Raw genomic sequence first — 14826 nt, forward strand, 5'->3', positions numbered from 1 at the left:
TGAGCCCACGGTGGGCGTGGATGACCGTGGGGCACCATCAGGGGCCAGGCGAGATGCGGACTGCCACCGCCGCATCCCGGACGGGTCTTTGTACTGCAGCCTGCCATGGCCACCTGGTGAACTGTTTAAAGAGGGGTAACGGTGATTAAAGGAATCTACATCTCACCACATACACTGCTGCCACAATCCCCAGCCGTGTAGAATCACGCGTGTAGTCGGCATGTTGTTAGTGTAGTAGACTGACCTGGTACTGATTTTGGTCCGATGGCCCAAACCTGGAAAGTCTCCAGCAAAACTCCACGCCGAGTTCTACAACAGATTAATGATGACGTTATTAAGGAAGATACAAAAAAAAAAATAGTAGAGCGATAAGTTTAGAAGTCAGAGAATCTGTCAGTGTCACCTGAGGTTTGAGGTGCGACCTCGTCCCCCACCCATCCAGGTCGGCCAGCAAGAGGGGACTGCTGGCCCTGAGGGACTCCCGGAGGAGCTTAGGGGCCCAGCTGGTGTCCCACCCCCAGTCATCGGTGCTGTCTGCTGGGGAGAGAAGCCCTGCAACGCCCCTCCAACGCTCAGACATGTCCATCACGGATGCCTGGGAGAAAACAGAGGGATCTCATGGAAGCTGAACACAGCAATGGCCATAGACTTAATTCACAAGTGTACATTCATAATCATCTTCAACTTGGAAACGCAATCACATCATCAAATCAACATAATAGAAAATGTCAACATGATCAACTTGACAACGCAACTGAAAGCATGAGCTGCTGGAAAGTCTCTGTTTGTTTTCCACTGTGTCCAAGAGAGGCCGTATTTCACACTGTGCCAAGACTTTTCACACCATAGCAAACTGCTGGGGAACAAATCTCCATGTCCACTTAGCGGACAATCCTGCTTGATTGTTTTTGTCATAGATGTCACACCAGAACACCAGATATCTGTGTTAAAGCAGCTAGGTATTGTACGTGTAGAAAACAAATCCTGTATGGTTCTGGTTCTTAGGAATGTTACAATATTAATCAAATGTCATATTATCCTTGGTATATAACAATTATAATTCTACCAGTGACCATAATAAATCATTATCTACAACATCATGAGACGACAATAGAAACACACTGCTGCTTTACTGCCTCTTACCTCGTCCACTTGTCTCTTGTGTCGTGTCCCTCTCCGTCTCTCTTTCTGTCAGTCTCCTTCTGTAGTGGCAATGTTCTGTTCTCTCTCTCTCTCTCTTCTCTTCTCTCTCTATCTCTCTTGTGTGTATGTGTTCTCTCGGCTGCTCCTCACTCAAATGAAGGCAGCTAAGAGAGCAACGCTGCTTGGCCTGGTATCCATAGTGACTGCTTTGTACAGGCTTTGGTGGACGTGCAAAGTCCAGCCCCTTCAGAGAATCATGTGCTAAGAACTATAGCAGCCTAGTGGTCTAACAGATGGACGGTGGCTGAGAGTGACCAGAATTCCACATGTGAACACCATACCTCCATGACCAAAACATCCCATTACAGCATGTCGTGTCAGTGTTAAGGAATCTGCATGGAAGACAGTTTAAAGCCTTATGCAGTACAGTGCTGTGAGAGAAAAAAACAGTGTTGTTATTTGGTGAAACCATGGCATTAAGAACAGCAATCATTGTTATTGTTTTCATACAGTGTCTTACTGGAAGATTTATGTAATGGAAGGGACACTAACATTAGAGCGTTCAGATTAGAGCGTTCAGATTCTCGCGATCCACATCCATATTTCCACCGTCTGGAAAGTGTGGAATTCTGCATGCTTGTCCTAGCTGCAGGAGAGGCTGGCTTGGGGAGACAGGCCAGGGTTACGGCTATAGTACACACGTCTACCTCCGAGGGTGACCAGGCCATGGTTAAGGCGATAGCACACACGTCTACTTCCGAGGGTGACCAGGCCATGGCCTATAGCACACACACATCTACCCTTGAGGGTGACCAGATGTCCCTTTTTTTCCCCATTCAATTCAATTCCATTCCATTCAAAATACTTGACCAAACCAGTTCTGTTGCCGTGTTTTTTAAACATATATATGTTTTATATTTTAATGATATTGACCATTGAACTGGAAATCTTCCCAATTTTCAGGAAATTGTCCCTGGTCATGTTACTCTGAGATCATTTTGAGTGTTTTGCAGTGCCACTCCTGGCTAACAGACACAATGGTAGTGTCCTTCTATGTACAGTAGCCTAGCCTACACACTGATTTATATCAAAACACACAATGAAACACTTTTGTTTACTTTGTCTTTGTTATGAGATACAGGTAGGCTATCTCTTGTAACCCAGCAACATCTCTGCTACACAAATACAATGATTTACTGATAGCTTGTGTTAACTGAGCTCACTAAGCAGTAGGCCTAGGTCTAAATAAGAGCCTGGGAATACTAATGTCATAGGGCTAATATGGTGACAGTCATGTATCAACATGCTCAGTGGAAAAATACATGGATTTAGTCATTTGACAAAAGGCTATCTAAATTAGAAAAGTAAATGAATTTTGCAATCGCAAAATGTATTCAGACTGTGGACCTAACACTGCACTGACACTTAATAACAGAACTCCTCCATTTCCTAATCTCCTTATCATCACTTGGCTCTTGTTTTGTCTGGCCCTCGTCTCTTGCTCCAAAACATCAAAACGTTGTCACGTCGGAAATGATGTAAGAGATAGAGAAGCCATTTCCTGACTGCACTACGCTAACTTCAGAAGGGCAGGAAAAATACCACAAAAGCCCATTTTCAGTCAATAATTTGTCATTTTCAAAAGACAGTTATCATAAATTCATATGAACAAGACGGTCTCAATCTAAAGTTACAGAGGTACGTATATGAGATAAAGCTGCAAATGAGATGAGGGCGGCATTTAAACATTGGTGATTGCTCTGCTAGCCAATTTAGCTAGAAGTTAAATGAACAACACTAGCTAGCTGCTAAGGAAATACGCTTACGGGCTTTGTGTGCGGCTATTTTAATTTGTTCTTTGGAGAGTATTAAAAATATATTGCTCATGGCGTTGTAGGTGTCGCTTGGTATATTTAGCTGTTATTTCTTGTACAGCCTCTGACTGACTCCAGCATGTTCACTAGTGACCAGTTAAGCTAACGCTACAGCTCTCGCGTTTGCTAAAACAGCTAACGTTAGTCTACATTAGCTCTAGTGGCCGTAGCATGAAATGTCGCGGGAATGAAAAGAGAAAAGTTGTGTATGGATTTTACATTTGCAGTTACTAGAAATATCCTGGTGAACGTTGTTTGCTTGTAGATGATTAGGGTAAGTTCGGTATGGTCGCAGTTACTGTCGTAACGTCATTCATGTAAATTAAGCTGTTGTTCTCCCTTGTTATCCTGAGTGGTAACGTTAGGCTCAGCGCTTGTAACTAGACAAACGTTACATTTTCTATCATTATACGCATGTGTAGTTGTGCAAATTTGCTTTCAATATAGAAATAATTAAGGTTACACTTTCTTTTACCAGAAGCACTGGGACAATGGCAGCAGACTGGTTGGGCAGTCTTGTATCTATTAACTGTGGTCCAACACTCGGAGTGTACCAGGGAGAAGTGTCCTCGGTCGACCAGTCCAGCCAAACCATCTCTCTCCGGCAGCCTTTTCACAATGGAGTTAAGTGTCCTGTTCCGGAGGTCACGTTCAGGTGAGACATGGAAATGCATTACTGTCACTGCTCTTTATCCTCTCAGTGTTACAGCTCAGTATGCAGTCGTTATTGCAATAATATCCACGATTCCATGATGAGATATGTCATTCATTCATTCATTCATTCATTCATTTAGAACAGTGCTCATTGATCAACACAAAAGTGCTGTACTGTAAGACAACAACAACTATTTGTTTGCAGTGCCATGGATATCAAGGACCTTAAGATCTTGAATATCCACCCCGGCAGCAGTGGAAATGGCATCACCTTGGCCGGCTCTGGCGGGTTTGCTGGGCTTGGCGGGCGCAGTGGTGGCGGAGGTAGGGCCGGGGGCGCCCTGGTTGGTAGCACCCCTATGGTGGTGCCCGGCCGTGTGGAGCAGAGGGCAGGGGAGGGACACGGGTCCCCCCAGCAACCCTGCTCCAAGAGCTACGGCGAGAGACACATGGACATGGCCGGCCAGACCAAAGGCTTCCGCCGCAGACACAACTCCTGTAAGTTTGGCACAGTCCTCATTAACACAGATCACACGTTAACAACACAGAGCTCCTGTCAGCACAGAAATCACGTTAACACAGAGTTCACGTTAATACAAATTGTGCAGATCAGGACGGCTCCTGTTCCTGGAGATGAGCAGTTAGAGCAAGGCATGCACACCATTGAAGTCATGGGTGGGACACAGATTATCACAGACTATCCATAACCACTTCAGTGGGCTACTGTGCCAAAGCATCCTTATGCACCATACTCTTAGTGACTGACTCCAGATGACTGAGCCCAGTGTGGTGTTGTGTTTGGGAACATCTCATGGAGTGATGTGGTGTGGTAATATGCTCTTAACTTTTCTGAACTTTGCTTGAAATAATGTGTCCACTCTCAATCATTTAACTGTAGAACCATATAGAAGTATGTTTGCCATAGTATATGACATTAAATTCCTACTTGATGTATGTGTTCACTCAGTAAGAGTATTAACCCTTAAAGGTGTACCGTCACACCAGTGTGATTGGAATGTTCGAAAATGAGCGTTCTATAGAATTTTAGAACCATGAATTGTTGCGAAACGGAATCGTATGTTATGTTTAAAAACCCACACCTTTTAAGGTTAATAGCTGCTGTATATCTAATAATCTGAGCCTAAAGCTGTAGCCCCTGACTCACCTGTTAAACACCTGGGCTCTCTGTCCTCTCCTCACTCAGGGTCGTCCAGCAGCCGGGGAGGGAACCAGGCCACACCAAAGAAGAACGGGCTGAAGAACGGCGGTGGCCAGATGAAGAACAAAGACGACGAGTGTTTCGGGGACGGGATGGACGACGGCTTAGACGAGGACTTTGACTTTGAGGGCAACCTGGCGCTGTTTGACAAGGCAGCGGTCTTCTCCCAGATCGATACGTCACGATCGCGAGGCACGCCGGAGAAACAGGCACCAGTGCGGTACCGGCATGACGAGAACATTCTGGAAGCTAAACCCGTCACTTACCGGCAGATAGCAGTGCCCCAGCCTGGTGCCAAAGAGTACTGTACAGGTGAGGCCGAACTCCCTGCATATTTTTCAGTGCGTTCCTTCAGCTGAACTTGCACAGGTGAGCCCAAACTCCCTGCATATTTTTCAGTGTGCTCCTTCAGCTGAACTCCCTGCGTATTTATCAGTGCGTTCCTTCGTTCCTTAGCCGTACTTGCCAAGGACCAGCTTGTCCTATTTGCATTTGAGCGTCTGACTGTCACGTAGCATTGAATGCGCTGTTCACACTGAATGGGTTAAATATCTTGTTTTATTGTATCATATTTCTGGTTGAAAATAGAAGAATGCTGCATTGCGCCGCATCGGGTCCAGTTACAACATTTAAATTAAAACAAAGTACCGGTAATCAAACTGATTTGGTCACAAATGCTCACATGCAGCTAGGACACAGTGGAAACAGCTCCAGGGGAAAAGTCTTGGTTCTCAGCGAGCACACATTCTCATGAAATGCACTGTACCTATAGCCTGACGAGCCAGACCCACATTAAAATGTAGGGTCTGCAGACTCACCGTTCGCAGTGCTCAGTCCGAGGGGCGGGATAATCGGTTGTCTTTCAAATTCCCTCTGCACGCAATAGGATAGCGCTACAACTCATGAGTCCCATGCGTTTTCCCACCAGCGGAGCTAGTTGGCTACTTCAACTTTTGCCAATTGAAAAAAAGCTTAACTCGTGTCACGCTGTTCACCAACAGCAACATCCATCTTCTTTGTTTTCAAGTAGCAGGGAATTCACTCTGAGCCGTTGCAACTCTGCCATCAATCATTATGTAAAACCCGCCTACCGACTCTATACATGATGTGATTGGCCTTATTGAAGCTTCATTTTTCCAGCTCGCAAGTCAACAAAGAGTTGCTAGACTAGTCCGGGCAGCAATTTCAATTTCGGCTAGGGTGCGTCTAGATTTCTAGGCTACTGTACCTAGGCTTTAAGGAAGAGTACCTGCTAAATTACATGATGTTAAAGGGACACCAGGCAAGCCTGAGTACATTTTCTCTACGAAGCTCCCCCTAGCGTCTGTACGTGTCGATACGTGTGCGAGCCCTTGCTTGGTCTGAAGCTCTTTTCCTTTTCTTTGCATCTTCTGTCGAGGGTTTTCGGTGCTTCTTGACCGGCTCTGCCATTATACACACGTTTGCAACAATCGCTAACCGGGTTTCGTTAGCCTGCCTCTGTGCTGGGGATGCAGGATGTAAACTGATCCTGCTTCTCGCGATGTCTGAGACTTTGTGAGACTGAAGGTCACAGGTAGGATACACCGAACTTGCAAGCGGGATATTCTTCCTACAGGCAGTAGGGGCGGGCGAGAGAGCCTTCATTCGCCCCGTAATGAGTCATTTAACCATATACCGACTTACAAAGATGATTAATTAACACAAAAACGTTGCCTGGTGTCCCTTTAAGTTTCTTCACTTGCAGAGTGTAATTTCTTGGTAACAACTATGGCTCAAGTCCATGTGGTTTTATTTATTTTCATCACTCACTCTCTCACTTCCTTGCTGTCTGTCTATTGAGTGTGTGACTCTGGTGGTGTTAGGCCATATCTATGCCAGTGGAGCAGCTCCTAGTCCTGTGTGAAGTTGAGGTTGAGCGGTGCTCTAACGCCCCCTGGTGTCTGTGCTGTGTGTGTGCTGCCCTTCAGACTCTGGGCTCGTGGTGCCCAGCATCACGTACGAGCTGCACAAGCGCCTGCTGAGCGTGGCGGAGAGGCACGGTCTTTCCCTGGAGCGCCGGCTCGAGATGACAGGGGTCTGCGCCAGCCAGATGACCCTCACACTGCTGGGAGGACCAAACAGGTGAGACGCACAGTGTCATGGGAACTCGGCCTCGCTCATCATCTTAGGGGAACTAGATCTAAATTGAACAAACCAGATGTGTGGAGAAAGTGTGTTTTTGTGTGGAAAAAGTGTGTGTTTTTGTGTGGAGAAAGTGTGTGATTGTCCTGCTTTGTGGAAGCAGCAATAACATGAAGTGCAGAGTGTGATGTTAATGGAGTAACCGGCTACTCACTGGATAAGCTGCCTAGCTACTCACTGGGTTAGCGCCCAGCTACTCACTGGGTTAGCGCCCGGATACTCACTAGGTTAGCTTCCGGCTACTCACTGGGTTAGCGTCCGGCTACTCACTGGGTTAGGGTCCGGCTACTCACTGGGTTACGGTCCTGCTACTCACTGGGTTAGCGTCCGGCTACTCACTGGGTTAGCGCCCGGCTACTCACTGGGTTAGCGTCCGGCTACTCACTGGGTTAGCTCCCGGCTACTCACTGGGTTAGCGTCCGGCTACTCACTGGGTTACGGTCCTGCTACTCACTGGGGTAGCGTCCGGCTACTCACTGGGTTAGCTCCCGGCTACTCACTGGGTTAGCACCCGGCTACTCACTGGGTTAGCGTCTGGGTTAGTTGTGCCTGTTGTGCTTTTCTTGTGACCTAATTGGCTAAACTGACACCGTGTCCTACTCTCTGCTCTCCCCCGGCAGGCTGACCCCTAAGAACGTCCACCAGCGTCCAACGGTGGTGCTGCTATGCGGGCCCCACGTGCAGGGTGCTCAGGGCGTCAGCTGCGGCCGCCACCTGGCCAATCATGAGGTGGAGGTCATCCTCTTCCTGCCCAACTTCGTCAAGATGCTGGAGGCCATCACCAGCGAGCTCTCGCTTTTCTCCAAGACAGGAGGGAAGCAGGTGTCCAGTATCAAAGGTACTACTACTACTCCCCTAGTGCACTGGGCGTTAGATTGATCACAATAACTATGTCCAGTGTTAAATGGGAATTACTGCATTTTTCAGCCTGACTACTGTTGTTAGATGTCTTTAGGTTTTGTCTTTAAAAATCTGTTCAATATTGAGCTATCTAAGCGAGTTTCTTCACCTTTACTGGGGCAAACAGGCACACATGTCTCCAAATGAATCCTGACTATGTTAGTTGACTTCATGACAAGTTGAACACGGTCAGTGGCAAAAAGACAGTTTACTTTGATGATAGCCAGCTGCACCCTTATGAGTGCAAAATTCCAGAATTGAATTGAAACTGGCTCTTAAATTCCAAATTCAATTCTTGAATTTCACTTGCATTTCAATTGAGGTAGCTAATAGGAAGCAGAATAGCAATTTGAATTGTGCACAGCCCTGATGAATGCATTGCCGGTTTTAGCAGACCATCTAGTTTACTGAATGGATTGGGCCCCAGGTTACAACTCCTGTACTGCATTATTCACTGTACTGGGCTGTACTTCACTCACTAAAGCTGGACTACAACTCCCATACAGCACTGTACATCATAGTCAGTGTTGAGAGTAATGCGTTACAAAGTAACGTGTTACTGTAATTCCACTACTTTTAGTGGTAACGAGCATGTAACGAAGTATTTTTGTAAATCCAGTAACGCAATTACAATTACTGAAATTTCAAAGAGTTCGTTATTTGCATTACTCTGTTGATCTTGAATGAACGACTGCAGACAAGATGCACATTCGCTGCTTGTCTCCCGACCTTAGCTGTGTTTCCAGCGATTGTGTTCTTTACAGTTAATAGGAGCCTCCTCACATTCCTCCTTATTTCGGATTTATGCTAAAACACACAAGAGTGCATTAGGCTACAATTTAAATGGGCATCTTAAAAGCCTTTTCCCTTTCGTTTCCATCTGGTAAGCTCCACTACAGTAAAAGTGCATTGTTGTTTATCTCCGCTCTTTTTCGCCTATTGCGCAAAAGCCTCGTTATATCAATTTCTCATTCTTACAACATAGCCATGCCACAACACCAATAGGCTACAGTAGCCTATATATAGCCTTGACACAAGCAAGTACACGTTTAACTCGAGAGGAAAATGCAGATTTCACTTACCAGATAAAGAAACCTCCAAATAGCCTACCATACGTACTACAGCGACTTGAGTTATTTGCACAGTATGTTTACATTGGAATTGACTACCGTGGTGTTATGGATTCATTTGTCTGCGACAGAACATGCAACTTCTCTCTGGAACGCCTTATCAGCTGAAGAGTAACCTTCTGCATAGTGCACGACAATCCCAAACTCTCGGATGCATTAGAACTTATTTCGGTAGGTCAGCACTGTGCAGCGCAGGCTTTTCCCAAACTGCTGGTGCTTAAAATGCTATATAATACAACTGTGTCCAAAGCAGGATGAGGATAACCTAAGGTTGTATGTGTGTGTGAGCACTCACTAACTGCTTTGAAAATAGGCCATTTAACATTGTTTCACATTACATCCCATTGAACTTATTCCATGTAGCCTACAGAAGGATTGCAATAATAATGATAATAATAACTTATTACTATATTGCAGAATTCAGTGTCAGTGCACCACCATGCATACTACTACTACTACTACTACTACTAGTAGTAGTAGTAGTAGTAGTAGAAGGCAAGCAGTAGGCACTGTACTGTACATATCTATCAAACCACCTAGATGGTGAGGGTGGTGCAAAACAAGGTCAGGGAGGCCTTCATGCATTGTAGAATGTTTTGGGATCGGAAAAAGTTTGAGAACTCATGCACAAGGCTATTGATTTGAAGGCCCGTTGAAACTACAAAAATTAGGTTTATTGTGTGTGTGACTGTTCAGTACTGTTCATATTGACATTTTAAAAGCAGACTTAAAAGTAACTCAAAAGTTACTTTCTCTAGTAACTAATTACTTTTGATATACAGTTATTGGTAACGTAATTGAATTAATTTTGAAAGAAGTAACTAGTAACTGTAACTAATTACTAATTTTCAGTAACTTGCCCAACACTGATCATAATACTCACTAAAGCTGGACTACAACTCCCATACAGCACTGTACATCATAGTACTCACTAAAGCTGGACTACAACTCCCATACAGCACTGTACATCATATTACTCACTAATGCTGGACTACAACTCCCATACAGCACTGTACATCATAGTACTCATTAAAGTTGGACTATGCGCGGCCGCATTAGCACCTCGAATATGCAGTATATTTTCTGATACCCGGACGCCGTGACATCCCTTATCCCTTACTTAACCAGAGTCTGTGCCGGTGCTGTGATTGAGAGTGCTTGTCCCGACTATCTGTTCTCTCTTCCTGTGTTGCAGATCTGCCTGCCAGCCCAGTGGACCTGGTCATCAACTGCCTGGACAGCCACGAGAACGGCTTCCTGCGAGACCAGCCCTGGTACCGTGCTGCGGCCGACTGGGCCAACCAGAACCGGGCACCGGTGTTGAGCATCGACCCGCCAGTGAGTGGGCAGGAGGCGGCGGTCGAGGCCAAGTGGTCACTGTCTCTCGGGCTGCCGCTGCCGCTGTCTGAGAGCGTTGGACGCGTCTACCTGTGCGACATCGGGGTGCCCAAACAGGTGTTCCAGGAGGTGGGCATCAAGTACCACTCCCCGTTCGGCTGCAAGTTCGTCATCCCGCTGCACTCACCGTAGCCATGGCGCCCGGCTGACCACACCTGAACTCTCACCTCTGACCTCTGTCTGTGGGGTCGGGGGGCATAGAGCCAGAGTTGAGCCTTAACTGCCTGACCGTCTAGAGTGTAGAGCTGCTTGCTTAGTGGCAGATAGATGATGGATAGATGGATGAATGGATGAATGTGTGAGTGAATGAATGCAGTACAGAGTATATTTCTTTCTCATCCTCTTTCATGTGCGCAACCTTACTGCGCCATGCTGTACTGAAAAGAGAAAATGAATGATTTAGTATTCCGAAGAACAATCTTTTTTCCATTTTTGTTCTTGGTTTGTTTATGGAGGAGTTTGTTCACCTCAGAGAGTTTATCTGGAGAGTGCCAGCTCCTCTGGTGCGGAGAAAAGGGGACACAAACACCTGCTTCATCTTTTTAGCGTGATGTTTACAGAGTGAAACGCCTGACCTGGTGTGTGTGTGTAAGAGAATGCGTGTGTGCGTGTGCGTGTGCGTGTGCGTGTGTGTGTGTGTGTGTGTGTGTGTGCACGTGTGTGTGTGTGTGTGTGTGTGTGTCAATGTGTGCGTGCATGCATGTGTGTGGCCGGTTTATTTGCCTGCCTGTGAGGCAGCTCTTAAGGTCTGTGTTTTCCTCTTTTTTTTTTTTTTTGTTGCAAATCGTGCTAACAACAATCACACTGAGATTTATGTACAGAAAAGTTCAGGGCCCGTCCTGTTGCCGGAGCTTCCTCTCGTCTGCTGAGCATTTGAGATGTGCGGTCGCTCCGTGCTTGTGTTGATGCTGTCCTGCTGTTCGCTCATGCTGTGAGGCTGCTCGTGCTCGCCAGCGCCAGTGTTTTGTAGCTCCGCTCACTGTCACTGTTTAGTTGGCCCATCTGCCTGGAACTCAACACAGTCTGGGCATTAACACCCTGGACTGGACAAAGGCTGGTCTGTATCAGCGCTGCTCTCATCAGCACCCCAGGGAGAGCCTTACCTCCCCCGTCGTTTAAGGGACCTGGACCAGACTGGACTGGACCGCACCCGGCTGGCCCGTATCAGCGCAGCTCTGATTGGCTGGAGAGAGAATAGGAGCAGTCCTAGCAGGAGGAAAACGGGAGCGACCTGCAGCGCAGATCCTAAAGCCCGACCTCGCCCCTTCCTCGCAGGGCCAGGAGGTCACCCAGAGGTCAGGGGTCAGTCCAGAACTGCACCCGAGGGGTCAGGAGTGACCAGAACTGCACCCGAGAGGTTCAAGAGTGACCGGTCCCTGAAGTGAAGCTAACTAGCAGATGTAGAGGGAGCGCAGTATTGCAGCTCTCATTTCTGTCCAGTCTGTTGTCTGGTGGTCAAACAGAAAGATGTGGAGTGTATTTCGACTCCTGCGCACTTCTCTGGGTCTAAACGTGGTCACTTCTCTAACAAGGTCACTTCTCTGGGTCTAAACATGAAGCGGAGACTGAACCCAGAGCCCAGCAGAACTCGTTAGACACTCTGAACCTAGAGCCCAGCTGAACTCGTTAGACAGTGACTGGACCGATAGTCTACTAAATTAACTCAATTTCAGTATCAAGAGGGATTGTTGTTTACATTTTTTTGACCTGAAGCTAATGCTGCATTTAATGACTATTTTGGCATCAGCTTTCCTAAGTAGAGTGTTTAGGAGCTTTGTTCATTTTAATGCACTGCCTTTGGTGTTTGGCGTGGTCACTTTGACTCTCATGGTTGTGACCATGATGGTGTGTCTATTGAGGCCAGGTGTGTATTTGAACTTCCAGGTGGGCTCCTCAGCGGGGAAGGTTCCGTGCTCCTCCCAGGGGTATCTACCCGATGGCTGCCTGGGTATCTACACGGTGCCTGGCAGGTTGGAAGCTGGTGGCTGTTGAGTTTTATTTGCAGTCAGATGCGGAGCTGCTTAAGATGGGGATCACAGTAGTGTGACGTTAGGTGGCCTAAGCCCAGTAGTCTGGTGGTGGTGATGGTGGAGCTTTAATAGCTTTGGTCATCACCATTTCTTTTGTGGGCTATTCTTCTGTATGTGGCTCTCTGCGTTTGTCTCTGCTTCTCTCCCTCTCGCTCGCTCTCTCTGTCTTTCTTTCTTTCTTTCTCTCTCTCTGTCTCTCTGCGCATCTGTCGATTTAAACTTTCTTGAATTGAAAGATGCAGTTCTAGAGTTCAAGTTGCTTGTTGTCTGTCTCTTCTATTAATGTGTATGCGTTTTGTCAGATTAGGTAACGGAATCTTGTGAAATTGGACTTCGCACCTAACTGGGACTTTGACTTGATCGAGGCAATGAAATTGCGGCGATCTCTGATTGGTCTGATTGGAAGTCAGTATCTTACTTCTGTTGAGAGTTTTTTTTCAATTGTAGATTTCTATGTGAAATCTGAATCATTTCATTAGAAGGTCCTGTGGAGACCTGTTATTTAAGAGGCTTTGAGGCTGTAAAGTGTTCAGAGTAAAGGCCTGACCACACCCTGTGTGTGTCACAGAGGGACAGTCTCCCGTACTTGCACCAAGCTTTACTGGAGCGCCATGATTGGACTGGTGCTAGCGTGGGCCCTTAGCTCTACTGGAGCGCCAGGACTGGTGCTAGCGTGGGCCCTTAGCTCTACTGGAGCGCCAGGACTGGTGCTAGCGTGGGCCCTTAGCTCTACTGGAGCGCCAGGACTGGTGCTAGCGTGGGCCCTTAGCTCTACTGGAGCGCCAGGACTGGTGCTAGCGTGGGCCCTTAGCTCTACTGGAGCGCCAGGACTGATGCTAGCGTGTGCCCTTAACTCTACTGGAGCGCAGGACTGGTGCTAGCCTGGCCCCTTAGCTCTACTGGAGCGGCAGGACTGGTGCTAGCCTGGCCCCTTAGCTCTACTGGAGCGGCAGGACTGGTGCTAGCGTGGGCCCTTAGCTCTACTGGAGCGCCAGGACTGGTGCTAGCGTGTGCCCTTAGTTCTACTGGAGCGCCAGGACTGGTGCTAGCCTGGCCCCTTAGCTCTACTGGAGCGGCAGGACTTAACACCACAGTGAGCACGCTCCTCAGCTACACCACCGTTACCCATTTAACCAAACCAGTGGCCTGATCACGGCACCCAGCGAAGGAAATTAACATTAATGTGGTCAATTATGTTTATCTGCACACACACACACACATACCCTCCATTTTCATATTTTCTAAGATTTGTCTATAATGTGTAACTTAAATGCAACTGTTGACACATCATGGAAGCCCAATCGTAGATGATATATAAATGTATGTATGTATATATATATATATATATGTCTGCATTAGCTCTATGGTGGGTCTGAATTTCATAATTATGGATATATATACTTAAAATATTAGATGATTTAAAAGTGTATGGGGTGCATAGAAAACATATTTACAGATGATTGGTTTCTAACATCATGATGCAGCATTCCTTTACTTTTGAGCAAGTTATCGTGAGCAAATATATGTATCTGTGCGACGGGAAGAGCTGTACGTATACAGATGATTGTAGCAAAAAGAAAAATGTGAAACATTCAGGTCAAAACTTTACTGATACATTACAGCATCCAGTTTGTGTCTGCGAAAGTGATTGTTGTCATTGGCCACTAGGTGGCATCATATCCATAGTTAAACATTCAATCCAAATGCAACGGAGTATCCTGGTAAACCCGCCTAAATATTTTTTTTTTTTTTTTTAAACAGTAATTGTTCATGAAAGACAGAATGTTGCATTTGATTCAGCGTATTTTTTGTTTGTTAATTTACACACTCTGGATCATTCAGCCTGCTTTCTGGTTTGTTTTTCCTGATTATTTCAGACATTTTGACATTAGTTATTATGATCATTGTTCTTGTGATAATAATACGTTTTCAGGCACGTCTATTTCAAATGATCTGTTCCTTGTTTGTTTCAATGTGTTCAGAGGACCAGTGGACACACACACACACACACACACACACACACACACACAGAGAGCATCTGAAACGTCAGAATGGTCTGATGCATTTCACCACCAATGTTATGTCGAAATGGGGACAAATAAAAAAGTTGAGTAATGAACCACGCTGTCGAGTTTTGAATATGGTAGCCCTGTTACAGTGTGCTAGTACATTTAGTAGATCTTTTATAGATTAATCTGCATCTGGAGTGTACAGGTTCAATAACGTGAACTGGTATATAGCCTACAATTGCATTGCCTAGGCCTATCATCAGAAATATTGAACTAATACAACTCAACATAATTCATAACTGCAGT

General features: G+C 46.2%; 2 protein-coding genes across 3 annotated transcripts in view; one reads left to right on the forward strand and one right to left on the reverse strand.

Moving 5' to 3' along the window:
* The window catches only part of LOC143138404 (uncharacterized), a 19538-nt gene extending 17667 nt beyond the window's left edge, over positions 1 to 1871 (reverse strand). The window contains exons 1-4 of the mRNA XM_076298880.1: positions 1851 to 1871; positions 404 to 595; positions 245 to 309; positions 1 to 121 (exon numbers count right to left, since the gene is read on the reverse strand). The exon at positions 1 to 121 is cut by the window's left edge and continues 168 nt beyond it. Coding sequence (XP_076154995.1) covers positions 1 to 121; positions 245 to 309; positions 404 to 595; positions 1851 to 1871 — 399 coding nt within the window. The remainder of the gene's footprint in view (positions 122 to 244; positions 310 to 403; positions 596 to 1850) is intronic.
* Positions 1872 to 2709: 838 nt separating this feature from the next.
* Positions 2710 to 14630, forward strand: edc3 (enhancer of mRNA decapping 3 homolog (S. cerevisiae)). Of its 2 annotated transcripts, none has more exons than XM_076268940.1 (7): positions 2710 to 2841; positions 3496 to 3672; positions 3877 to 4169; positions 4876 to 5202; positions 6840 to 6993; positions 7674 to 7891; positions 10279 to 14630. In XM_076268940.1, the coding sequence occupies exons 2-7, from the start codon at positions 3509 to 3511 to the stop codon at positions 10611 to 10613; spliced, it is 1491 nt and encodes a 496-aa protein (XP_076125055.1). In that variant the 5' UTR covers positions 2710 to 2841; positions 3496 to 3508; the 3' UTR covers positions 10614 to 14630. The 2 variants fall into 2 exon arrangements, with proteins under 2 accessions (XP_076125055.1, XP_076125062.1); XM_076268947.1 differs by having other exon boundaries at positions 3499 to 3672.
* The last annotated feature ends 196 nt before the right edge of the window (positions 14631 to 14826 follow it).

Source organism: Alosa pseudoharengus, unplaced genomic scaffold (genome assembly GCF_046254945.1).
Source record: "Alosa pseudoharengus isolate Yale_2024_CS ecotype anadromous, Long Island Sound unplaced genomic scaffold, YU_APseudo_1.1 YU_APseudo_1.1_scf_10, whole genome shotgun sequence".
NCBI classification, from domain to species: Eukaryota; Metazoa; Chordata; class Actinopteri; order Clupeiformes; family Clupeidae; genus Alosa; species Alosa pseudoharengus.